The sequence below is a fragment of the Borostomias antarcticus genome (assembly GCF_949987555.1).
Source record: "Borostomias antarcticus genome assembly, chromosome: 1".
Lineage (NCBI taxonomy): Eukaryota > Metazoa > Chordata > Actinopteri > Stomiiformes > Stomiidae > Borostomias > Borostomias antarcticus.
The window spans coordinates 51,411,420-51,436,680 of record NC_140234.1 but is presented as its reverse complement, the minus strand read 5'-3'; the positions used below and the strand labels follow the sequence as shown (position 1 = coordinate 51,436,680).

At 47.0% G+C, this 25,261-nt stretch overlaps 1 protein-coding gene across 3 annotated transcripts in view; it reads right to left on the bottom strand.

Moving 5' to 3' along the window:
- The window catches only part of vps53 (VPS53 subunit of GARP complex), a 33,197-nt gene extending 8,164 nt beyond the window's left edge, over positions 1 to 25,033 (bottom strand). Inside the window, exons 1-16 of one of the 3 annotated variants that reach the window (XM_084440662.1) lie at positions 24,902 to 25,027; positions 24,478 to 24,558; positions 23,844 to 23,893; positions 23,607 to 23,673; positions 14,262 to 14,348; positions 12,728 to 12,843; positions 12,480 to 12,599; positions 9,379 to 9,457; positions 8,795 to 8,938; positions 8,510 to 8,652; positions 8,112 to 8,253; positions 7,574 to 7,672; positions 6,093 to 6,187; positions 4,891 to 5,133; positions 382 to 529; positions 28 to 110 (exon numbers count right to left, since the gene is read on the bottom strand). In XM_084440662.1, coding sequence (XP_084296788.1) covers positions 28 to 110; positions 382 to 529; positions 4,891 to 5,133; positions 6,093 to 6,187; positions 7,574 to 7,672; positions 8,112 to 8,253; positions 8,510 to 8,652; positions 8,795 to 8,938; positions 9,379 to 9,457; positions 12,480 to 12,599; positions 12,728 to 12,843; positions 14,262 to 14,348; positions 23,607 to 23,673; positions 23,844 to 23,893; positions 24,478 to 24,558; positions 24,902 to 24,988 — 1,784 coding nt within the window. In that variant the 5' untranslated portion in view covers positions 24,989 to 25,027. Of the gene's footprint in view, positions 1 to 27; positions 111 to 381; positions 530 to 4,890; positions 5,134 to 6,092; positions 6,188 to 7,573; positions 7,673 to 8,111; positions 8,254 to 8,509; positions 8,653 to 8,794; positions 8,939 to 9,378; positions 9,458 to 12,479; positions 12,600 to 12,727; positions 12,844 to 14,261; positions 14,349 to 23,606; positions 23,674 to 23,843; positions 23,894 to 24,477; positions 24,559 to 24,901 lie in introns of all 3 variants that reach the window. The other 2 variants (XM_084440663.1, XM_084440664.1) reach the window with 2 other exon arrangements.
- Between the last annotated feature and the right edge of the window lie 228 nt (positions 25,034 to 25,261).

Genomic DNA, 25,261 nt, shown 5'->3' with positions numbered 1-25,261 from the left:
TGTGTGTGTGTGGACTGAGGTACATACGTGCTGAAGGTATCCATCTCTCCAGTCAGGTTGATCCTCTCCACCAGGGTCTTATCCACCTTCTCCTTGAGCTTCTCTTCCAACTGACATACATACACACACACACACACACACACACACACACACACACACACACACACACACACACACACACACACACACACACACACACACACACACACACACACACACACACACACACACACACACAAACACGCGCAAGTGCACACAACTTGTTAGTGGTTGGTAGTACTCTCTACAGAGTTAATTCTGTATGATATCTGTTTGCAATGTGTGTATGTGCGTGTGTGCATGTGCGCATGTGTGTGTGTGTGTTGGGGGGGGGGGTCAGACCTGTTGCGTGGTGGCCAGGCAATACTCGGCAGTACTGAGGATGCTACAGATGAGACACAGCTCCTCCACGGTGAACTTGGCGACCTCCGACCCCTCCTTCTCCTTCAGAAGACTGCTGATAGTCAGACCCCCACTGTTACTGCTGGTCCTGGAGCACAGGCAGAGGGGGGGAGGGAGAGAGGAGATGCAGGGTAAAAAAAGGCTGTAACTTAAGCCCAATGCTATTTAACATATATATTAATAAATTGGCCACTGAGTTGGGCCAATCTGCAGCACCTCGTCTTATTCTTTATGACACAGAAATCAAACTCCTGTACTCTATGTAGATGACCTGGTCCTGCTGTCAACCACTCTCCAAGGGCTAGAGCAGAACCTGAACCTGCTAGAACAGCTCTGCCAGACCTGGGCCCTGGCACTAAGACCGGAGCAGACCAGAACCAGGATCTTCCAGAAAAGATCCAAATCTCACGGAAAATACATCAAATCTCACACTAGGAAATAATTCCATAGAATAGTCCACACAATACAATTATTTAGTCCTGAAATTAAGTTCCACAGGAAATTTTAATCTTGTAGTGAATGAACTGAAAGTGAAAGCACACAGGGCATTTTATGCCATAAAATGACAGATTTAGATTGAAATCTTACACCAAATTAGAATTTGGCTTAAACTATTTGAATCAGTAACTGAGCCAATTGCCCTCTATGGCAGAAAAGTGTGGGGTCCACTTGCAAATCAAAACTTGGGACAAACATCCAATTGAACAGCAAACAATGCATGCAGGGCAGTAGTAGGTCAATATCCATTATTAATCAAAACTCAAAAAGAGGACAAACAAATTTTAGAACTATTTAAAAACCAGTGACCCTCATTCATACCATTACAAAGCCCTGAAATGCCAAGAGTTGAGCAAAGAAAAGAGCCCCCCCTGGTCTTGATGCTTAGTCCACTCAGCAACATAAGCAGCCCACAGCCTCAAGACCAGTAATACTGTACATTGATACAAAATCAATTAGTCAACCAAATTATAACATATCAAAAGCAAAATTACATCACCTACTGTATTGAGACAGCCAAACACAAACACAAAGCAAAATGCAGTGCTACAGTATGTGCCCCTAAATAGACAGTACACCCTGGCAGATTACCTGACCAGGGTAACCAATACAAAATTAAGAACCACCTTGACAAAGTACAGACTCAGTGAGTACAGCCTGGCCATTGAAACTGGTCGCCACCGAAAATCATGGCTGCCTGTGGAAGAAAGGTTGTGTCAACACTGCTCTCTGAGGGAGGTGGAGACAGAGCTGCACTTTACAACCAAATGTGAAAAATATATATTTTTAAAACATTATAAAAATCTACTTTCCTAAATTTAATCGGTTCTGCCCAATTTTCAACGAACAACGAAAAATGTAAACTACTCTTTGGAGTGCTCTACACTTGTAGCACAGTTCATTGCTGCCTGCCACAATCTGAGGGACAGTAAGTGATGGAACACAACCACAACACCACAGGCTACACACGATTATATACTCATGTTAAATAAATTAAAAAAATATATATAACATGTAATATATACACATATACACATATGCGCACACACATGCGCACACACACACACACACACACAGGCACACGCACACACGCGCACACACACACACACGTGCACACACACACGCACACACGCACACACACACACACACACACACAAATACTGTACATCTCAGGGTTTTTCCTGCATAGAGGATTTTTTGGCACCCCTCAAAGAGATTTTAGCGGGGGCCAAAGGAAAATCACCAGTGCCAAAATGCAAAAAATTGAGAATAAAAATAGCAGTTCAAATCCTCTCCAAATGTGTTTGATAGCTTGTTTCAAGTGCAGCCCATCCCTCTTTCTTGCATTGTCCACGGTTTGGATCACTAGTAATCGAGATAATTAATAGACAGGTTATCAGTATCTTAAACATTTTGGCTTCATATCAATTTTGTGTCATGTCAGGATATTTCCTTCCTTGTGAAAAGTGAGTTCAGTCAGACAGTGAAGAATATAGGCTTATACATGTTGGTGCAGTAGGCTACTCGGCATAAAACCGAGGTTTCCCCCCAAAATTGGACACGCATCACCCCCCAAAGACCCATTCTGAGCCAGGAAAAACCCTGCATCTGTTACTGTGTTAATGTTCATTTACTTAGAATTGATTATCCATGCCTGTGTCTCATCATGCCTGGATTATTGTAATTCTCTTTTTACTTGCCTCAGCAAAGCATCCTTTCATCACCCTCAGGTCCAGTAGAACTTCGCATATTACTCCTGTCCTGGCTTCCTTGCAGTGGCTTCCAGTCAATTTTAGGATCCAGTTCAAGGTTCTTGTAATTACGTATAGAGCCCTACGTGGTCAGGCACCTGTATATCTGTCTGACCTGCTCCATGCTCCCAGCAGGTCACTGAGGTCTGCTGACCAAGCTCTGTTGGTTGTCCCTCTCACCAGGCTTAAGACCAGAGGTGACAGAGCCTTTGAGTCTGGCACCCACACTGTGGAATGCTCTTCCTCAGGACTTGAGAGCTGCATCCTCTGTGGACAAAGAAGCAGCTAACAACACTTCTGTTTAGACAGCCGTTTGCCGAATCTATTTGCCCGTACAGGTATGTCTATGACTCTGATCCTGTTTCCTGTGTTTTAATTTGATTGATTCTTTGTATGCATTTTAACCTGCAGCACTTTCGGAGTCCTCTCTGTGAGAAGTGCTACTTACTTACTTACTTACTATTACTGTGCAAATCTTTAATGTTAATTACTATTATTTATTGTTATTTCATTTTTTGGCAATTTACATCAATTTTAATGTGTCAAAAGCTTTGGCAACACAGATGAATGATTTGTAATGCCAAATTGTTCGAACATAGTTCTGTATCTTTCTAAGATACTCAATTATCGGGGCAGGCGTGTCATTTTTAGACTGTGATATAGTGCTACCATATTGAACATTGATACATTATTTGTATTTGTGTTGATTTTTTATCCATCTTTTATCGCGTTCTATCTTATTTGCCTGCTTTTTGTTTATTTTATGTCTATTTTATATTTATTTTTATGTGAAGCATTCCGTGCATGTGGATTTTGTTGTAAAGCACGTCGAGCTGCATTTATTTGTATGAAAGGTGTTATAAAAATAAAGTTGCATTAGTTTTTATTAGTTATTGCTATTATTAATAATAATAAAGAGAAATGATTTAATTTAATTGAACAAGACAGAATGAGAGGTAGAGACAATAAGAGGGGGAAAGAGAGAATAAGAAAGTGAATGAGAGGGAGAGAGAAAGAAAGGGAAAGAGAGAATGAGAGATGGGGAGAGAGAAAAAAAAAAGATGAGGGAGAGAAAGGGAGAATGAGAGGGAGAGAGAAAGAGAGAGAGAGAATAAGAGGGAGAGAAAGAGAGAGAATGAAAGGGGAAAAGAGGGAAAGAGTGTGTGTCATGAGTTATTGGAACTCTGAGAGGACAGAGGGAAGCAGCTCTGAGTGTCGATGAAAGAAACGTGATGATGGATTATTTCAGGTATTACCAAGCCGCAACCACAGGAGGGCAAACCACAGCAACGGGGATAAAGCCAATGCTGCCCTCATTAATAAATGCCACAACCGAGACTTCTGGGAAAACCACTACATAGCTCTAACCCTAGAAGGGCCCCCTTTAAAACTCCCAAAGACAATATGCCCACAAGAGGAGTGTGGTCTGTTTCTATTTGTGTGCGAGCGTGTGTCTGTGTGCGGTTGAGTACGTGTGTGAGTGTGTGTGTGTGTCCATGTGCATACGTATGAGCTTGTGCATGCGTGTGCGACAACATGTGCATATGTGTGTGCGTTTGCCACAGTGAATCTAGCCTTCTAATGTGGCCGGTGAGTCAAAGCTGTTCTGGCTCGTGGCTTATTAGGCAGCACCACTGCATAAACATCCCCAGAACCACATGACATGTCAGGCCCGCGGATCAAACACTGGAACCACTAGAGACATCAACAACTATCAAACAAATCCCCCCCCCCAGAGACCAATCACGCTTCTGAGGGAATAAAGCAGTCGAAACCATGACAGGCTCATTCATCAAAGTGAACTGCAGTGAATACGGTCGCGTTCTGCGTGTCATCGTTTTGAGGCTGACAAATGTTTTGGACAGATCTGTCAAAAGCCTAGTTTCTGTTTCAGACCGTACCGCAGTTTAGAATGTTGTTTTTGTTTAAATCAACAATGTTTCTCTGGGTTGTCCTAGTATCGAGCGACTATTTGTTGTTGTGAGCCTGTTCGTGAAAAGCTTGGGGTCTGCTTGAATGAGAATCACACGCACAGCGGTTTTCCTAAACTAGGATTAATGAGAGATGCTATCCATCTCTGGTCTCGGCTCCAGCCTCCGTCAAAGTTTTTCGCCACGTGTCTTTTTTTTCTCGTCTTCCTCCCCCGAGCGTGTGGGAATCAACCGTATGCTTTGGCGACTTCTGTTAATCACTCACTCACTTGGGCAGGTTACCAGAGAGGATCTTCCAGGCGTATTCCCTCAGGTACTTCTGGAAGATGGTGGAGAGGGCGATCATGGGCTCGCCGGTGCTGAGCTGGGAACACTGCACCATGCACTTCTTGTAGTAGACGAAGAGGTCTGCGCAGCTGGGCAGCACGGCCCCGCCCTCCTCTGTCCCCGCCTTGGGGGGGCCCTGCGCCCGGAAGTCCGCCACGAAGCGGTCGATCAGCTCGCCCAGGTTCCTGGCGACGGGGAGAGGTGACGCACGCACACACACACGCACGTTAAATGGTGATAATAAAAAACATCAAAATCACCACACTCAGCAAGTTTACTCGTGATTGGACTCTTTCCCACCAGCCTCTGAGAACCCCCACATGTGACTGGTGCAATGTGGGGCCAGTCCTCTCCAGTGTCCTTTAAGGCTAATGTCGGCTTCGTTTGCCTGCACAATGTTCCTATGAAAGTGAGCCAGAAAAAAAAAAAACTCTTTAACAACCAAGTCCCGATTCACTCCTGTTCTGTTCCACTGGGTAGAGACCTTCTGAAGAAAAGCCTGTCTAAAGCCTGTTGTAGTCTGGGCTTGGTGAGAAAGCAGGCCGTAGCCAGAGAGAATGGGTCACGTTGGTCTCCCAGCCAGACTAAAGCTCAACGCTCCAGAGATCGAAGACCTAGGGGCTCCGGGGAGAGAGGCCAGCCCCCAGAACAGTGCTCTGTTCCTGGGAGAGACCCCCGGGGGTGGAGGGGGAAGAGGGTGACAGAAGGGGAACATAGAGAGAGAGAGGCTGGTTGAGAGACGGAGGGAAGCTGGGAGAGAGAGACAAGAGGAAAGTGAAACAGGCATGGGGGAAAGACGCAGGAAAGGAGACAAAGCGCGTGTGTGTGTGTGAGAGAGAGAGAGAGAGAGAGAGAGAGAGAGAGAGAGAGAGAGAGAGAGTGAGATCTGCTGTGGCTGCACTTTTCGATCCCTCTCTCAGCTTTTGTGGTCGTGTGGCTAATGGGAAACATTTCTGGCTCAGCGGAGAGACACAGAAACAAGAAAGAGACAGAGAGAGAGAAAGAGAGGGATGTTTGATAGGGGGGAATGGAAAAGAGATGTTGGTGCCAGCTCTACACAAGCGAACACACCCACTTTTGAGTCTACGCGACACTGTGTGTGTGTGTGTGTGTGTGTGTGTGTGTGTGTGTGTGTGTGACTTACTTATCCTGAGATTCTATGTAGACATAGAGGTGAGACTCGAAGCACTTGGACACGATGCCATGGAAGGGGTTCTCAGGCGCCTTGGGCTTCTTTGTCTAGGCAGAGAAGTGAATGTTAACGATCAAACAACAGTGGCTGTGACTCAATCTCTTGACCTAGCTTGACCTCTTTACTACAGACTCTGCACCGACGCTGAATAAAAACGGTATCTTTATCTACATAGTAGAATCTGGTTTATTCATTCATCATAATATGCACATGATAAGAGTAGCATGTACAATGAAATGCCCAGCTGCGCCCAACGCGGGGTTCAAACCGACAACCCTGAGATCAAGAGTATCAAGCTCTACCAACTGAGCTAACTGGGCAGCTATAACTACAGGTCAACAGTTCTTCTATTAAAAAAATTAAATTAAATTAAATTTCAAAAAATACACCCATATTGACCTAATAAAGGGAATTCCTTTCCACTAACATGTTGTGAGACAGGATCAGTGATCTCTTATGGTTAAATGTGTGTCCCTGGTTCCTGAGGTCAAAGGACATCTATCTCGAGGACATCTGCACCAGGAGATGCAAGACCAAGGCCAATAGAATCCTGAAGGACCCCAGCCACCCAGGCAACGCACTGTCCTCCCCGCTACGCCCAGGGACAACGTACCGCCCACACGGCCACCGCTATGCCCAGGGACAACGTACCGCCCACACGGCCACCGCTATGCCCAGGGACAACGTACCGCCCACACGGCCACCGCTATGCCCAGGGACAACGTACCGCCCACACGGCCATCGCTATGCCCAGGGACAACGTACCGCCCACACGGCCACCGCTATGCCCAGGGACAAAGTACCGCCCACACGGCCATCGCTATGCCCAGGGACAACGTACCGCCCACACGGCCACCGCTATGCCCAGGGACAACGTACCGCCCACACGGCCACCGCTATGCCCAGGGACAACGTACCGCCCACACGGCCACCGCTATGCCCAGGGACAACGTACCGCCCACACGGCCACCGCTATGCCCAGGGACAACGTACCACCCACACGGCCACCATGGACAGACTCAGGAAGAGCTTCTTCCCTCAGGACACCCAGCACCTAGCTAGTGTATAGTGTCCCTATATCTAGTGTATATAGTGTCAGAATATCTAGTATATAATATCTAGTATATAATATAGCCATATACTGTATGTACATATCACACACATGCCTTATCTGTACAGACAATATATCCCATCCCCTGGATTTATTTATATTTATAGAATGTACATAATCCATCCATGTCGGTACCTTTATTTGTTTAGATTCCTATAGCTTTGTGTAATTTATTAACTGTGTATTTGTAATTATTTGTAATTACGCCACGGAGCCAGCAGCAACATTTCAATGTATATTGTACACTGTACTTTTACACGTGACAAATAAATGGGAGTCAAAGCTGGAACCAGGTCAGAGGGTCATTTAGCGGAGGCCTCACCCTGTCCAGATCCTCCTCCTTCTCCGAGCCCACGTCCTCTCCCGTCTCGTCCTCATGGAACGGGTTGGTGGAGTCCAGAGGCGTGTCTGGCTTCTTCTGCTGAACACACACATGCACACCAGTTTTAGGACAGTCATTATGGCCCTTCTTCCTTTGCTCAGTTGCCTCCTCCCTTCAGGATATTCAGCTGTTCTAGATCCAGGATTACCTGGAGGGAACGGGGCAGGGAGACAGTGACTACGTCCCAATGGTCCATGCCTGACATGCTTATTGGGAATCTGGGGCTTTGGGGGAGTTGAAGAGACATTATGCTCCAGAAAAGCACTTTGTGTCCACAGCTGATACGACACACAGACACCCAGGGTAGGGACACCATGACCTGGATTGACCCGGCCCAGTCTGACACGACAGGCTCACAACCGGCCAACAGTGTTTGTTTGTGTGTGTGTGTGTGTGTGTGTGTGTGTGTGTGTGTGTGTGTGTGTGTGTGTTTGTGTGTGTGTGTGTGTGTGTGTGTGTGTGTGTGTGCGTGTCTCACCCCAGGTCCGTCAGTCAGTGTACATCCAGAGAAGCGTTTGGCCAGCAGGCCTTCAAAGTTTGTCGTCCTCTGGATGGCAAACAGTAGCAGCTTGACCTCAATCTCCTTGGCCCGCGTACGCATCACTTTGGCCAGCTCGATCCTGAGGAACACACAAGCTGAGGATCAGGCAAACAAACGTGCACACGCATGCACGCACGCATGCACACACACCGACCAATCATCTTGAGAGGTGTTAATACGAGGAACAAAGTGAAATCCAATCACTGCCATGCCAGGTAAGGTTGGTGCCAGTTTGGTTGTGTTCCCATATCAAAACTTTCCATCATACCTTCTACAATAATGTGTGTGTGTGTGTGTGTGTTTCTATGTCTTAATGAGACTGTGTTTGTGTGTACCTGGTGATGTGACAGAACTCCACAGCGATGCGTTCGGTCATACACCACTCCTCTGGGAACATGCGTCCATATTTCTCCTCGTAGTCCACCAGCTGGCGCTTGATCCAGGCGTAGCGCCGGTCGATCTTATCCAGCCACGCCACCTGAGGGGGGCAGGCAAACACAGACAGATGGAGTCTAAGTTCACACACAAAAACAAACAGTTTACAGGCTCAAATCACATTATGGGGCCGGGCAGTGGGCACATCATGGCCGGCAGTACCTCCTCTGGTCAGAGGTACTCACATCCTGGTTCTCCTGGAACAGCACCAGGTACTCAGAGAGGTGCTGTCTGATGAACTTCTTGATGATCTCCTGTTTGATCCGCAGGTCCAGGACGTTAGCCACCAGACAGGCATCCCTCAGGACGTTACTGGGACCCCCGGTTCTCTATGGAGAGATGGACCAAGCAGACACAGCGGATACAACAGGTCAATGATACTAATAGATATAATATATATATATTATATCTATATTATATATATATATATACACACATATATACAAAAACACACACACACATATATATATATATATATATATATATATATATATATATAATATATATACATACATACATATTCCTTTATATATTCTATATTATTATATTATATATATGATATCTATTAGTATCATTAGTAACATAGATATAATATATATAATAATAATATATAATATATAAAATATAATATATATATAAATATATCTTATATTATGTTATATTAGATATATATATATATATACACTGTACCATGAACATGTATATATATGCAATTGGATAACACACAGACAAACGAGCAGCACACATGAATCATGTGATTGTTTGCTACCTTTGAGCCCTGCGAGGGGAAGGTCTCCTCGAAGTCCGCCAGGATCTGGGTACCCAGCTCACTCTGGGCCGCCTTCACTCTGAGGTGAACAATGAAGCATTGAGAAAATGTTGAAAAGCCTAAAGAGAAAACGTTGCAGTGTTTGTGAACATTGGAGGTGAAGTTAGGGCCCAGTTCTGGATTACATTAGTTAGTAGAAAAACAAATGAGGTGTTTACTGACAATGCTATGACCTGACCTGGACCAAAGTAGGTCAGGAGGACTCAGGACATTGACACTGTGTGACAGACTTCCTCTACTGGACCAGGGGAGAAAACTCCCAGTGTGTGACAGACTTCCTCTACTGGACCAGGGGAGAAAACTACCACTGTGTGACAGACTTCCTCTACTAGACCAGGGGAGAAAACTCCCAGTGTGTGAGCCCAGGTGAGGGTCAGTATCTGGGGTTTGCCCAGCCCCTGGAGCATGAGTGCCCTCGCAGGCCATTCTGAAGCAAAATAACATTCCAGAGAAAACAAGAGGGAGGACACAAATAAACAGACTCACATGGATACAAACACAACAGGCGGACGGACACCCCTGCCAGACTCTGCAGGATGGTGCCCTGACCCCTGACCCCTGACCAACCATCTGTCTGTGCTCTGTCCATGGATGTATTATATAAACTGGATACAGCCACTCCATTCACTGGCCGCTATCAACAATGAAGCCCTATTGAACCGCGCCATCTTGGCAAAATTTGTAGTCATTTGACTATTTCCGGTTACTTTTGACTTGCGCAGTTGAGCTTCTCTGGCCGACGCGCGTCCACGAAAAAGTTCACATTTCTTAAGGGTATTAAGGTATTAAGGGCTTAATACATACAACAAACTGATCAGGCTAATCATTTTTTTAATGAAAATGACCACAAGACAACCTCCTGTGCATAGTTGAAATGGTAGTGGGATACGGTGATAAACTGGAGTGATCATTTGACAGCAATTATTAGCCTTTTCCAGGAATGGACAGAAATGGGATATTTTTAGAATAACAGGAATTTATTCACATACAATGTAAAGGAGTTGATGTGTAGCATGAAGATGAAACGATACACTGAGTTTGGGTGTTTTCAGTCAACGTTGGCGTTGACCGCTTCCAGCTATCGAATGGCCGACTGGTGTAAGATGGATAGCCTAACGTTAGAGAGATAAATGTAGGCTATGGTTATGTTAATAAAGCTAACAATGATGTTGTAACATGCATGCAGCACTGCCGATCTGATCTGAACGATTGATTCATTATTACCATGGATCGGTATTGGGATTGATCAAGGGCGAGTGTGAAATAGCAGCCACGAACTCAGCGGGTTTTCCGAGATGCGGTAGCCGCGGCCAGAGCTCCTGCTGGCGGGGAGTGAAGCTCTTCAACTCGCCTGTCACTGGCTCCCTGGAGGAATTTAGCCTGGCTGCAATAACGTTATCGCGAACGGAATGAATACCATCTACTAGCAAACAAAACATGTTCAATTATATTTAACTTGTTAAAACTAAGATGCCAGGATCAAAAAATAATTTCTCCAATTGATATATTTGACAAAAACAGGTTAATATGCAAGCCGGTTTTCATTGCTAAATCAAAGCGGGGAGAGCCGGGAACGTGCGTGGACGCGCGTCGGCCAGAGAAGCTCAACTGCGCAAGTCAAAAGTAACCGGAAATAGCCAAGTGACTACAAATCTAGCCAAGATGGCGCGGTTCAATAGGCCTTCACTTTAGATTTCGAATCCTGGGGGCTTGGCTCTGTCCATTTCTCCAACCTCTGGCCGTCTGTCAGTTTCTTAGCCTTTCTGCCCTTCCATCTCTCCTCCTCATCGTCTGCCTCAATCCTGACTGTTTACCTCTCCAACTGTCTCTCCCATTGTCCCTCTCTCTCCGTCTCTCTCTCTTTCCTTCTTCTAGTCTGTTTCTTCAGGAGACTCAGTCCTGCCATACAGCTGTTGTTTCATTTCTGCCACACCTTACCGTCAAAACATCCCAGTGCACATTCCACCGGTCCCTGGGCTTCAACTCAAAACATGACGCTAGCCTGTGTCTATTGTATTATTATTTGTTATTGAGGAATAACTCAAACAGGGCCAGAAACTATTATGGGCCAGCCTAAACAAAGACATTTTTGGTGTGTGTGCAGTGTGTGTGTGTGTGTGTGTGTGTGTGTGTGTGTATGAGTTATTAAATAGTTTGTGTTTGCAGTGTGTGCGTGTGTGTACTTGAATAGTGCGTTTGTGTGTGCAGTGTGTGCGTGGGTATCTCCTGTCTCAACATATTCTCAGACAAAACTGCATTTCACTTGGGAGGCATTGCCCTTTAGTAATGGTCAAGAGACCGCGCGCACGCACACATGCGCACACACGCATACTCTCTCTCAAGATAACCATAAAGGTTTGGGGGAACAGTCATAAAACCACACTAATTTTCCCCTCACACACCCTCCCCCATGACTTTATCAAACAATCCAAGCAAAACAGATCCGCGCTGACGGAGACGGGGCCAGGGAGTGCGTGGGCTGAACACAGACTTCACTCACTGACCCGACTCTACACAGGGTCTGGCCTGGTCTGGCCTGGCGCTCAACACACCCACAGATCTGTTCCTGTTGTCGGGGAGAGACATGAAGAACGGACAGAAGGCCTACCCTTTCAATCACATACACACATGGGCGCGCGCGCACACACACACACACACACACACACACACACACAATGCTGGAGGAGTGCAGTCTCTGTGCTCCCTAAGTGGAAAAATGCAGGAATAAAGAGGCCCTATTCTGTGTTTCCTTCCTGTGGATGTGTGTCGGCCAGTGTGTGTGTGCATGTGTGCGTGTGTGTGTGTGTGTGTGTGTGTGTCTGTCAGTGTGTGTGTGTGTGTGTTGCGTGCGTGTGAATACTTCTGTTTTGGCATCAGTCCACCACCTCCACCGATAAATAAACTTCACAGAGAAATCCAGCTAAACACAAGGCAATGCTGTCCATGGTTGTATTCTGAATTTGTGCTCCTGTCAGTTCTGTGATACTGCTGCAGTGTGTGTGTGTGTGTGTGTGTGTGTGTATATAACCATGGATATTCACCTCTCGGAGAGTTGTCTGATCTGTGGGATGCCCATGTATTTCTGAAAGTGTTCAAGCACATTGACCACTCCTTGTAGCAGGTTAGCCACCTCTCCGTACTGCCTCTTCCTGGTCATGGCCCTGAAACACACACACACACACACACACACACACACACACATGGTCAGTCTGCAGCAGTGCGGGTCCATCAGTGTATGGGGTCTAGTCTGGACTGTGCCCATAGGTGCCGCTATAACCAGGACACCCACTCCAGAGAGTCCACGCCCCCGGCCAGCATGTGCAGGTGGTTGAGGGTGGTGATGGAGGTGGTCAGGTGACGCTTAGCGTGGTCCAGCTGCTTGATGTCTCTGGTTATCTCCTTAACCTGAGATGAGAGAGAGATAATAATTATAATTACCATTTATTACAGCATTTCTTATTTATATACATTTGTATGAGTACAATCTTGTTATCGTCATTGTTTGTTTGTTTGTTATTTAATTAGCTCTATGTTTTTGCAATATTTACGTGTATTACGAGTATTTCCTGCCAATAAAGCTTATTTAATTGAATTCAGAGAGGGAGAGGGAGAGAGAGAGAGAGAGAGAGAGAGAGGGTGGGGGGGGGGGGGGTGATGTGAGGAGTGATTGCTCAAACATACCCGTTGAGGGAGGGGTCTCCGTCTCTATTGTTCCCCTCTCCCTCCCTCTTTACTGTACCCACCCAGCCCAGTGGCCTTCCTGTGACCGCCCCCTCCCCTGTCACGCGCACACAGACCATATGGCAGGAGCATTACCTTCACTTAAAATAACACTCCCTACATATAGGATATACGAGTCCTCACATGGCTGCATTGCCATTCCAGACAGCGCCAAGCTATGGACTTGACAGACAAAATGGTTGCTCTAGTGGTTGTGGTTGGGGAAGTGGTGTAAGCCTTTTTGTCAGTGAGCCCCAATATTGTGTGTTGAGGTGGTCTCCCAAGGATCCGATACAGGTAAGAACGGTGGTTGGTTGATTGGTTGGTTGAGTTGTGTGTTGGTTGGTTGGGTTGTGTGTGTGTGTGTGTGTGTGTGTGTGTGTGTGTGTTGGTTGGTAGGTAGGTAGGTTAGTTGGTAGGTAGGTAGGTTAGTTGGTTAATTGGTTGTGAGTTGGTTAGTTGGTTAATTGGTTGTGTGTTGGTTGGTTAGTTAATTGGCTGTGTTGGTTGGTTAGTTGGCTTGGTTGCGTGTTGATTGACTGGTTAATTGGTTATGTGTTGGTTGGTTAGGTTGTGTGTTGGTTAGTTGATTGGTTGGTTGGGTTGTGTGTTGGTTGGTTGGTTGGTTCGATGGTTGGTTGGTTGGCTGGCTGTATGTTGGATGGTTGGGTTGTGTGTTGTTTGTTTGGTTAGTTGGCTGTGGGTTGGTTGGTTGGATTGTGTGTTTGGTTAGTTGGTTAGTTGGCTGTGTGTTGGTTGGTTGTGTAGTGTGTTGGTTAGTTGCTTAGATGGCTGTGTGTTGGTTGGTTGGCTAGTTAGCTGTGTGCTGGTTGGTTTGGTTGTGTGTTGGTTGGTTAGTTGGTTAGTTGGCTGTGTGTTGGTTGGTTAGGTTGTGTGTTGGTTGGTTGGTTTTGTGTTGGTTTGTTGAGTTGTGTGTTGGTTGGTTGGTTAGTTGGCTGTGTGTTGGTTGGTTGGTTTTGTGTTGGTTGATTGAGTTGTGTGTTGGTTGGTTGGGTTGTGTGCTGGTTGATTGGTTGAATGGTTGGTTGGTTGGTTTTGTGTTTGTTGGTTGGGTTGTGTATTGATTGCCTGTGTTAACTCACCATTTGCTCAGACTTCTCAGCCTTGTCCTTGATGTCTTTGATTTTGCCAAAGAGCTGCTGGATAGCGACCTGGGCCTCCTCCAGAGCCTGGCATGCAGCGAGAGGGACAGGAGGAGGACAATTAGATTTTTGAAATCAGTTCATGTTCACCATCTTGCAAATATCTCTCTACAAATGCACTTGTCCAAAAAGGATTAAAATGCAGGCCTGTAACTTTCCTACGGTCATCAGTTAAGGCTAGGCCTATATCATAAAACAAATGTGGCCATTTGGTCTCATAATACTCTCCACCCTCCTAGGTTGTACTACTTCATAGTCAGCCTCTCTACGTGCCTCAGCAGGGGAATGGCATGATGAAGCTTAAGGAGCGAGTTTCCCACAGTTTACTCTTACATTCCAGTAAGGAAGAACTTCTCTTGGTTGCCAGGGACGGCGTGAGGGACTATCCTGGTCGTAGCTGGTCCTAGGTCCATGCCAGGGGCCGGTTATTAGGCCTAAGCCAGGTTAAATACAAAATCACTAACGGACTGACTGATTGACAGGCTAGTTGGAAACCAGATGAACACTTCAGGGTTTATATGTACAACATTATGCTTCTGAAAGCTTCTGACATTCAGAACAGGAGGAGACCCCAGCTCATGGCAGCTTGACCAAAACAGTGAGGTGTGAATATTCCTATAGGCTAGCAAGATATACCAGCTAAGGATTTGTCTATTCAAAACATATAGCAAAACATATGTTGCATCCTGAGCGAGGTCTAGTAGCAGCCAACATCCTGGTTAAAGAGGACCCTCTAGTCTGCCCAGCCCAAGTTGGAACAGGGTGTTGAATATCAACTTGAACAAAGAGCTTCAATATGACAGGAGATCAGAGTGATGCTTTTCACATTGTTGTATAGTTTAATTGCTATCTAATGTTTCCCTTTAGGGCCGGGCAGCTGGGCTTTGATGGTCTGAGTTGGGCTTTGCCTGCGCCATCCGATGCCAGTCGTAATTGGGGAGGTTTCATGCCTGGCCCAAATGCTATGGCAGTGTTGGAGACGACGTTGGCTCCCCTCTCTCCCTCTCTTTCACACACACATGGAATGCTAACAGCCGGCACCAGCTGCCCAAGGAATTTACCACTTTTACAAGCCTCAAGTGGACGGCCATGCTAACACAGTAACACACACACACACACACACACACACACACACACACACACATGCACACACGCACACACACGCACACACACACGCAGGCAGAAACACACACACACATACACACACGCAGGCAGAAACACACACACATACACACACACACACACACACACACACAGATAAGACATGAAAATAAACGCACACAGACACACCCTGGCAGAAACATAAGCATGCATGCACACACGCACACGCACGCGCACGCAGACACACACACGCACGCGCGCGCACGCACACACACACACACACACACACACACAATGTTGACAGTGGTGGATTCCTTTTTCCTTTCAAGGAAGAGTCTTGCGTCTTAAGGGTCATAGACCAACACTCAAGGTCAACAGGACACTAGCCTGCAGAGGGTGTGGTGTGCACTTGAACAAGACAGCAGCCCATTTTACCTGGTAACTACAACCGGATGAGTCAACAGGGGTCAAGATGAATGGAAAAAGATAAAAGATGGGGGTAAAAATGTGGGGTATCCCTTTAAACCAGAAGAGACAGGAGCTTTGCTCTAGATTCCAATGCACTGGGCCATACAGGACTAAGGCTTCAGGGTCACCAACCCTATTACTGCTGCAGATTCTTCTTACACCACAAGAACGTCAGGAGCATCTCATTTAAAAATTGTTGACCAAAAAAGCCAGGGAAGGGAATCTGACCATGGGACCATGTTTGTGGTCACAAGCTTATGTGGGCATTACATCAAGGAAGCTAGAAAGGGAGTTGGTCCTGGATGTTGCGTTTGGAATCATCCATCTTCATGGCTTCCAAACGCAACACCCAGGACCAACTCCCTTTCTAGCTTTCTTGATGTAATCACATTAGGTGATTGGATATGGAAAGCTACAGATTATACCCCGGCCTAACTCAACTGCTTAAAGCAATCTGCCTCTCTTAGATCGGCCACTGCATCCTTGAAGAGAGGAAGGAAGGCTGGTTGTGGCTAGATGGGGTACAGCTACAACCTATATAGAAGGCTAGTTCCCATAAATGCAGAGACCGGTCAAACCCTAACCCCAACCCTAAACCCCAACCCTAACCTTAACCCAACCCAATACCTAAGCCTAACCTTAACCCTAAACCTAACCCTTAATCCTTACCTTAAGCCTAACCTTAATTTAACCCTAGCCTTAACACTAAATGGCCCCTGCGTTTATAGGAACTAGCCCTCACCGTTCTTATACACCGTCCGTAGCTGTATCCCTTCTAGCCATGACCAGGTAGGCTGTCTTCTCCTCGCATTCAAACAGGGCCCTGGAGACAAGACGAGGAGCTATAGCAAACAAACTACCTTCAATCAGGCCGCCCAAAACAACCCCAGGCCTAGCCAAACGATCAAAGACGGCAAACATCAGAGCCTGAGGATCCAGACTGAGAAGCGGGTTCTTCTGGTTGAGTCTGGCCTCCCTTCTAATCCTCATTTCCTGTATTTAACCTCGCCGGGGACAGGAGGAAGCGGGAGAGACCGACTGCTCATGGCTCAGATCACTCTCTCTCTCAGATCACTATCTCTCTCAGATCACCATCTCTCTCAGATCACTATCTCTCTCTGATCACTATCTCTCTCAGATCACTATCTCTCTCAGATCACCATCTCTCTCAGATCACTCTCTCTCTCAGATCACTCTCTCTGTCAGATCACTATCTCTCTGAGATCACTATCACTCTGAGATCACTATCTCTCTCTCTGATCACTCTCTCTCTCAGATCACTCTCTCTCTCAGATCACCATCTCTCTCAGATCACCATCTCTCAGATCACTCTCTCTCTGATCACTATCTCTCTCTCAGATCACTCTCTCTCTCAGATCACTATCTCTCTCAGATCACCATCTCTCTCAGATCACTCTCTCTCTCAGATCACTCTCTCTCTCAGATCACTCTCTCTCTCAGATCACTATCTCTCTCAGATCACTATCTCTCTCAGATCACTATCTCTCTAAGATCACTATCTCTCTCTCAGATCACTCTCTCTCTCAGATCACTCTCTCTCTCAGATCACTCTCTCTCTCAGATCACTCTCTCTGTCAGATCACTATCTCTCTCTCAGATCACTATCTCTCTCAGATCACTATCTCTCTCAGATCACTATCTCTCTCAGATCACCATCTCTCTCAGATCACTATCTCTCTCTGATCACCATCTCTCTCAGATCACTCTCTCTCAGATCACTATCTCTCTAAGATCACTATCTCTCTCAGATCACTATCTCTCTCAGATCACTCTCTCTCTCAGATCACTATCTCTCTCAGATCACTATCTCTCTCTCAGATCACCATCTCTCTCAGATCACTATCTCTCTCAGATCACCATCTCTCTCAGATCACTATCTCTCTCTCTGATTACTATCTCTCTCAGATCACCATCTCTCTCTCAGATCACCATCTCTCTCTCAGATCACTATCTCTCTCAGATCACCATCTCTCTCAGATCACTCTCTCTCTCTCAGATCACTATCTCTCTCAGATCACCATCTCTCTCAGATCATTCTCTCAGATCACTATCTCTCTCAGATCACTATCTCTCTCAGATCACTATCTCTCTCAGATCACTATCTCTCTCTCAGATCACCATCTCTCTCTCAGATCACTATCTCTCTCAGATCACTATCTCTCTCTCAGATCACTATCTCTCTCAGATCACCATCTCTCTCAGATCACTCTCTCTCTCTGATCACTATATCTCTCTCTGATCATTATCTCTCTAAGATCACTATCTCTCTCAGATCACTCTCTCTCTCTCAGATCACTATCTCTCTCAGATCACCATCTCTCTCAGATCACTCTCTCTCAGATCACTATCTCTCTCAGATCACTATCTCTCTCTCAGATCACTATCTCTCTCTCAGATCACTATCTCTCTCAGATCACTATCTCTCTCAGATCACTATCTCTCTCAGATCACCATCTCTCTAAGATCACTCTCTCTCTCTCAGATCACTATCTCTCTCAGATCACTATCTCTCTCAGATCACTATCTCTCTCAGATCACCATCTCTCTCTGTAAACACACAAACGCCGTTCACACACTCAACCCACACACGCGTGCACACTTGAATATACTGTACACCCACCCGGTCACCCACCCACAACACACATGTATAGACATACTTCCCCATCTCCTGTTCCCAGAGCTAGAGGAGGGGGAGGCTGGATGTCTCCCCAGCAAAAATAGAGCAACGCCACACATGTGGACTCTATTTAGGGAGTTTTGGAAAGAGGTTTGGGGGGGGGGGGGGGGGGGGATGAGGGGATTCCATTCAGGGAGCGAGATGAAATAGCTGGGATGGCCCCCATGATGACGAGGCAGTTATCTTTCTCCTGTCCCGTGTCAGCAGTGGATTAAGGTCAGATGTGGCGGTCGTGACACCAGACAGTACAGAGCGGCGTTCACCGTGTTCTCGTCCTCATCCCTAACCTCATCCCTAACCCCTCTACGCCAAGCTTTTACCAGACGGAACAATCGTAGGCATTTGAAAAGTTCTAATGTGCTTGGGACTGAATTGGCTGGCCATATGCATGTCCTGGGAGACGCAGGCTACACCTCGACCGTGACCGTCTCCGCTGCAGGAGACCAGGGTCCGTGGTGAGGCTGAGGCCGCATACGTGGTGAGGCTCAACTAAAACAATCAACGGAGAAGCTGAAATCCAAACTGAATAAGAGAGTAGGCTAAGTACAGAGTAGAGAGAGAGAGACAGAGAGAGAAGACAATGGGTGAGTAGATGAAAGCACAGGATCCAAACAAGCTGTAAATGTCTCTTCCTGAGTTCAGATTAAATATTTATGCTGACTTCTCCAGGAGGTTCCCAGCCCAGTCTTCTCTAATAAGTACATCCAGATGCCAAAAGCAACAATGAGACATCTATCCAAGTCCAATCCACATGCAGGGCCAGATCCCGGCTGCCACACACACACAGACACACACACAGACACACACGCGCACGCACGCACGCACGCACGCACACACAGCTGACCTGACCATGTGATCTGGCCAAATGGGGACGTCCAGCTGTACGGGGTTAGTGTGTGCGTGGGTGGGTGTGTGTGGGTGTGGGTGGGTGTGTGTGGGTAGGTGTGTGTTGGGTGTTTGTGTGGGGGTGGGGGTGTGTGGGGGATTTTAAGGGAGTGTACTCTACTCTGCATGGTTGGCTACAGCTGAACTACGAACCAGTCTAAACGCAGTTAAAATGAACTGGAGTGAACGAATGGGTGTGTTTGTGTAATTGATATCAAATGTTTGGTTAGTTAATGAGCCTCTGCCATTGTATAATCCACCAAATACACACTGGCCAAGCATAGAGCTGCCAGTGTGAAGAAGCCTAATGTGTATGTGTGTCTTTAAGAACAGGACTTGAAGACGCACACATGGAAAGGGGGTTCTTTGATGTTGGAGAAATAGGTGGAAACCATTTGATGCACACACACACACACACACACACACACACACACACACGTGCACACACACACATGCACGCACACACATGCACGCACACACACACACACACAGGCATTCTACCCCCTGGGGCCCGGGCATCTGAAGCAAACATCTCATCTCCACCCAGCCCAGCTGGTAAGTGCTGCGTGACAGACTAAGCACTGGCTGGGCAGAGCCTTCCCGCCCTACTCCACATCCTCTCCTCCTCGCGCTTTTCTCCTTTCTTGTCTATTCCTCATCCCGCTCTCCCTCTCCTCATCCTCTCTCTATTCCTCTCCTACACCATGGGACACAAGTCTACAGTTGAATCTTTTCATTGTGCCAGGCAAGCTTGAGCCAGTGCTTTCACCACTTTCCTAGTTCCCTCCATCTCTCTCCCTTTGCCTCCCCCCACACTCTCCCTCCCTCCCTCCCACCCTCTCTCTTTCTGTAATGAGTACCTTTCTGTCTTTCCGTCTGCAGAAATGATTTTCCTTCTGTGTGAGATGGAAATGGCTGAGTGGGTTTCAGCACTGAGACCAGAGACGCAGCAGGACCGGGCCCACCTCCTGACCCAGCAGGACCGGGCCCACCTCCTGACCCAGCAGGACAGGGCCCACCTCCTGACCCAGCAGGACAGGGCCCACCTCCTGACCCAGCAGGACAGGGCCCACCTCCAGACCCAGCAGGACAGGGCCCACCTCCTGACCCAGCAGGACCGGGCCCACCTCCTGACCCAGCAGGACCGGGCCCACCTCCTGGCCCAGCAGGACAGGGCCCACCTCCTGACCCAGCAGGACCGGGCCCACCTCCTGGCCCAGCAGGACAGGGCCCACCTCCTGACCCAGCAGGACCGGGCCCACCTCCTGGCCCAGCAGGACCGGGCCCACCTCCTGACCCAGCAGGACAGGGCCCACCTCCTGACCCAGCAGGACAGGGCCCACCTCCTGACCCAGCAGGACTGGGCCCACCTCCTGGCCCAGCAGGACCGGGCCCACCTCCTGACCCAGCAGGACAGGGCCCACCTCCTGGCCCAGCAGGACCGGGCCCACCTCCTGGCCCAGCAGGACTCTGCCAGGACCTGTTTCCCCGTGTTCCACTGGTGACAGAGTATGGGAAAAGAAGACCACCGGACCAGACATGAACTGACTAACAGCACACAACTCATCTCTGTGACTAGCCCAGCACCACACGAAACACACACACACACACACACACACACAGACAGACAGACAGACAGTACTCCCCCCCGTACGGTGTCACGTTCCTTCCCTCAAACCCGCCGTGCCTTGACAGAGCTACGGTCTGCATTAAATCAAGGCCTCTTTTTCCTGACACACTCCGGCACCAAAAAAACAAGACAGCGGGACACAAAACCACAGGTCCAAATGGAATCCCGACATTACAGAGGGGAATCTCCACCCCCCCACCCCCCTCTCTTTTCCGAAAAGACGACGTTTTGACCCGGGGGGGGGGGGGGAGTCTGACTCATCCTGTCCATTTCCATGGCATTAATGTGAATGGAGAGAGAGGAGAGAGAGAGTGGGGAAAAGGAGGAGAGGAAAGAATGTGTGGCCTCATGAACAGGCCGGGTCAGGAGGAGGAATCAACTCTGCCATAATAAGACGAAGGTTGCGACATTAAAGGCCATGCTTGAATGGACCCAATCAGCTATTGTAACCACTGACCGTGGTTGGGGCTGGAGGGGGCATTGTGCGTGCGTGTGTGTGTGTGCGCGCATGCGTATTTGTGTGCGTTTGTCTTTGAGTGATGGCCTGTGAGAATCTGACAGGTATGTACATGCATACTTGTGAGAGAGCCAGCAGCATTATGCCATAGCCATCCTTCATTTTGCTGGCGGCTAACATCAACGTGCTCTAGCCTGCGCTAACATCAACGTGCTCTAGCCTGCGCTAACATCAACGTGCTCTAGCCTGCGCCAACATCAACGTGCTCTAGCCTGCGCTAACATCAACGTGCTCTAGCCTGCGCTAACATCAACGTGCTCTAGCCTGCGCCAACATCAACGTGCTCTAGCCTGCGCTAACATCCATCACTAGTAGCCCCCCCCCCCCCCCCCACCACTGACCCCTATGACCACCGTCTGCCCACCTGTACGTGGCCTCATCTAAAGGAGGCCTGGGTCTCACAGTGAGCTGCTACTGCTATCCATCCACCAGAGCCCTCACACACACACACACACACACACACTCATACATGTCCAGATACACAGGCACAAACACACACACTCAGGTACAGATACACATATACATGTACACACACACGCACGCAACCTGTCAATAAAACATGGTTTATGTAAATTCTAATGTGCTGCTCAAAAAAAAAAAAACATTAGTAGCAGCCACACACTGAATAACCAGGACCCTGTACTACGAAACAGGATTACGGGGTTAGCGCGATAACTTCAGGTTCAAGCCTGGTTTATCCGTATCACAAAGGTGGATCACTTTTCATCGTGCTATATCGCCATGGTAACTTATGCTGCCGAGCTAACCTGCTCCGGGGCAGGTTACGTTCCAGATTACGGATCAAAACGTATGAAGCACTGCCCGCTGACCGATCAATTCACTTGGAAAATGGCATATGGATGTTAAGATCCCATAAACTTCAGTATGCAAATTTAAAAATAATTGGGCGCTAATAGTGAGAGGTTCTTTTAAGAAGACTTTTTACAAACTGACAAAACCCTCTTTGGCTTTCCCTGATATCATATGAAAAATTGCAGAATGACTTAGCTGCTTGAGACATATTTTGCCAGAACTTGCGCGTTTACAGTCCCGTAGATGGTAGTCTATGCACTGGCTTGTGTTTTATTAGCCTACCTGCAGTTTCATGTACGCTGTGGGGGATGCGGAGAACCAAGTTAAAAAATGGCTCATTTTTTATTCAGTTTTCAAGTCTTTATTGTCGATTTATTAGACTAGCCTCCCATTCCTAGGAACAAAGAGAAGTAGGCTATATTTTAGTTGAATTGTTATAGCACCAATGCCTGACCATCAATGACGTTATAGGCCTACTGAAATACTTTTTTCCCCGTAGGCTTATAGCCTACTTCTCCACCTCAAGCTTCACTTTTTCCATCCTAATGTTTTATCTTAATCTCTAGTTCTAAACTCCACTTGTATAGAGACATCACATTGTCTACTCCAACCTGAAACTATTCAAAAGTATAGCCTACATTTGCTTTATTTAAGCGTCCCTTGCCAGGCTCATGGGGTTGCAGCTCAAAGAATAAGATATATAGACATAGGCTACAATCGCTTTACACGCCATAATAGGCATAGCCCAATGATCTATCCTACTCGTGTTCATGAGGAGGATATTGATGATACTTAGGCAGTCGGTGATATTTTTCCAGCTTTCCTTCCTGCCTTTGGCAGTAGCAACTGTGTTGTGCCTGGATTATATTGTTCATTTTTCTATAACATATTGCTCCTCTTGTGTAAAATGCGGTGGACGGAACTTGGTTATGCGTATTGTTTGCCTTGTCCATGGTCGTGTCCGAATACCCATACTAAGGTATGCGATGTGCAAATACCTCCCTTTTTACCGTGAACGCACTCATAGCTAGATTGAACCAGATGGGTAGAGTTCATAGCCACCGTCATGGTACCGCTTATCCGTGATTGATTTGGTTTACTCGAGCGAGCTAGCGAAAAGTTATCCTGGATATGTTGAGCTAGTTTCGTAGTACAGGGCCCAGGTCTCCTTACCTGTCTGCCATCTTGTCCCACGTTGGTCTGGCCTCTCACCACTGTCCTAATGCTGTCATCCAGGCGCCTGAGGACACAGGAAACAAAATGGCACCTCAGTCACACACTTAAACTCACCATGATTTGAATATGCACAATGGTGACTGATCTTCTCCTGACCACTTGATCTGGCCAGGGGAAACTATGGGCCTTTGTTTTTTCCTGGTTAAAGGAACCCATAATCAATGGTGTAGTTACCGAATCTTCAGGCGAATCTTGTTCACCACATCATCAATATTAGCCAGCGACTGTGGAGGAAACAAGCAATCATGAAATTAGGTCCTTATTTCGGTATTATAGGTTTGTTTATCTTTAACACAGTAGTCTGAAAGGATTTGTTGTTATGGCTTATCCACTGTTTTCAAGGTTAACCCTGCCACTACAATATGTTGCAGATGCTGCATCTAAACCAAACTGTCATTGCCTCAGTTGCACATCAAAAATACTCCAAAATGCCTGAAATGTGAATCTATTAGGGTAGCAGCATAGCCATTACTCATTAAACAGCGCACTCTGGTGGACATCTGTCAGCACTACAGTATTTCCATTGCAGTCCACAATGGCCTCTCTATTACAGGCTTTACATTCCACGCGCCCTGTATTAACCCTGCAGGAGTCACATCCAGGACCGTACCCTTGAAAAGACTTGATGGGTTCTTCAAATAATAAGACAAGAAGAGCTCTACCAGTCCCACCCGAGGGTGAGATGTTGTAGCTACTACTTCGTCTTCACTGACGCTGACAAGTGTCTTAAGGACTACATTGTTTGCTTGGGTTTTGGTGGAGTGTGTCCCAGCAGCAAAGTGCATAATGTGCATAACAACACTCTTACCTGTTCAGTAGGGAACAATGTATTGATGTACTCCACAGCATTAAAATCAGCTCTGTCCAATGGGTCTTGACTGGGAAAAACCTTAAAAACACACAGCAGGCATTTGAAGTAGCAGTAGAAGCAGGTATTTGAAACAGCACCTGATAGACTACCTAACGTTAGCTAGAAAACAAACAGACTACAGTTAAACCAGCCAGCTAGCTGACATCGGCCGTTGAATTCACGTCCGATATGCATGATTTACAATAACATCAAGAGCAGCAAAGGAAACAGATGATAGCTAACGTTAGTGTTTACGTTTAACGTTAACGTTAGCTTGCTCACCCAGCTGGCTAGGTATGAAACTAGCTAGCTAGCGTTATCTTCATTTCCTGCGTTAGCAAGACAACAAACTATCCCTGATAACACATTTATTATTACCTACCTGTTCAATTGCCTGCTGCACCTCTAGTGAGAGGTGCAATATAGCCTCAAAATCCTCTGCAAATTCTAGTTCTTCCTCTTCCATCATTGTGAAAATACGAAAATACACAACCTTACTATAGGGACATCAGAAGAATCACTTCCTGGTTTGCGGACTTCTGGGATAGCTACTGGAGGCGTTTTTTGTGCGTGGCTGTAAACCAGTAGCCTGGTACGACCATCCCGTTCTCGCAAGCTCACATCCTGTTTCACTAAAGCAGAACGGTCCTCCAGAGCGATTATGCCAAAATCCAGACCATACCGGGCCAATCGGGGACTGCGTTTTAACTGTTGTCCCGCCCCACAGTGAAAAGCAGTCCCT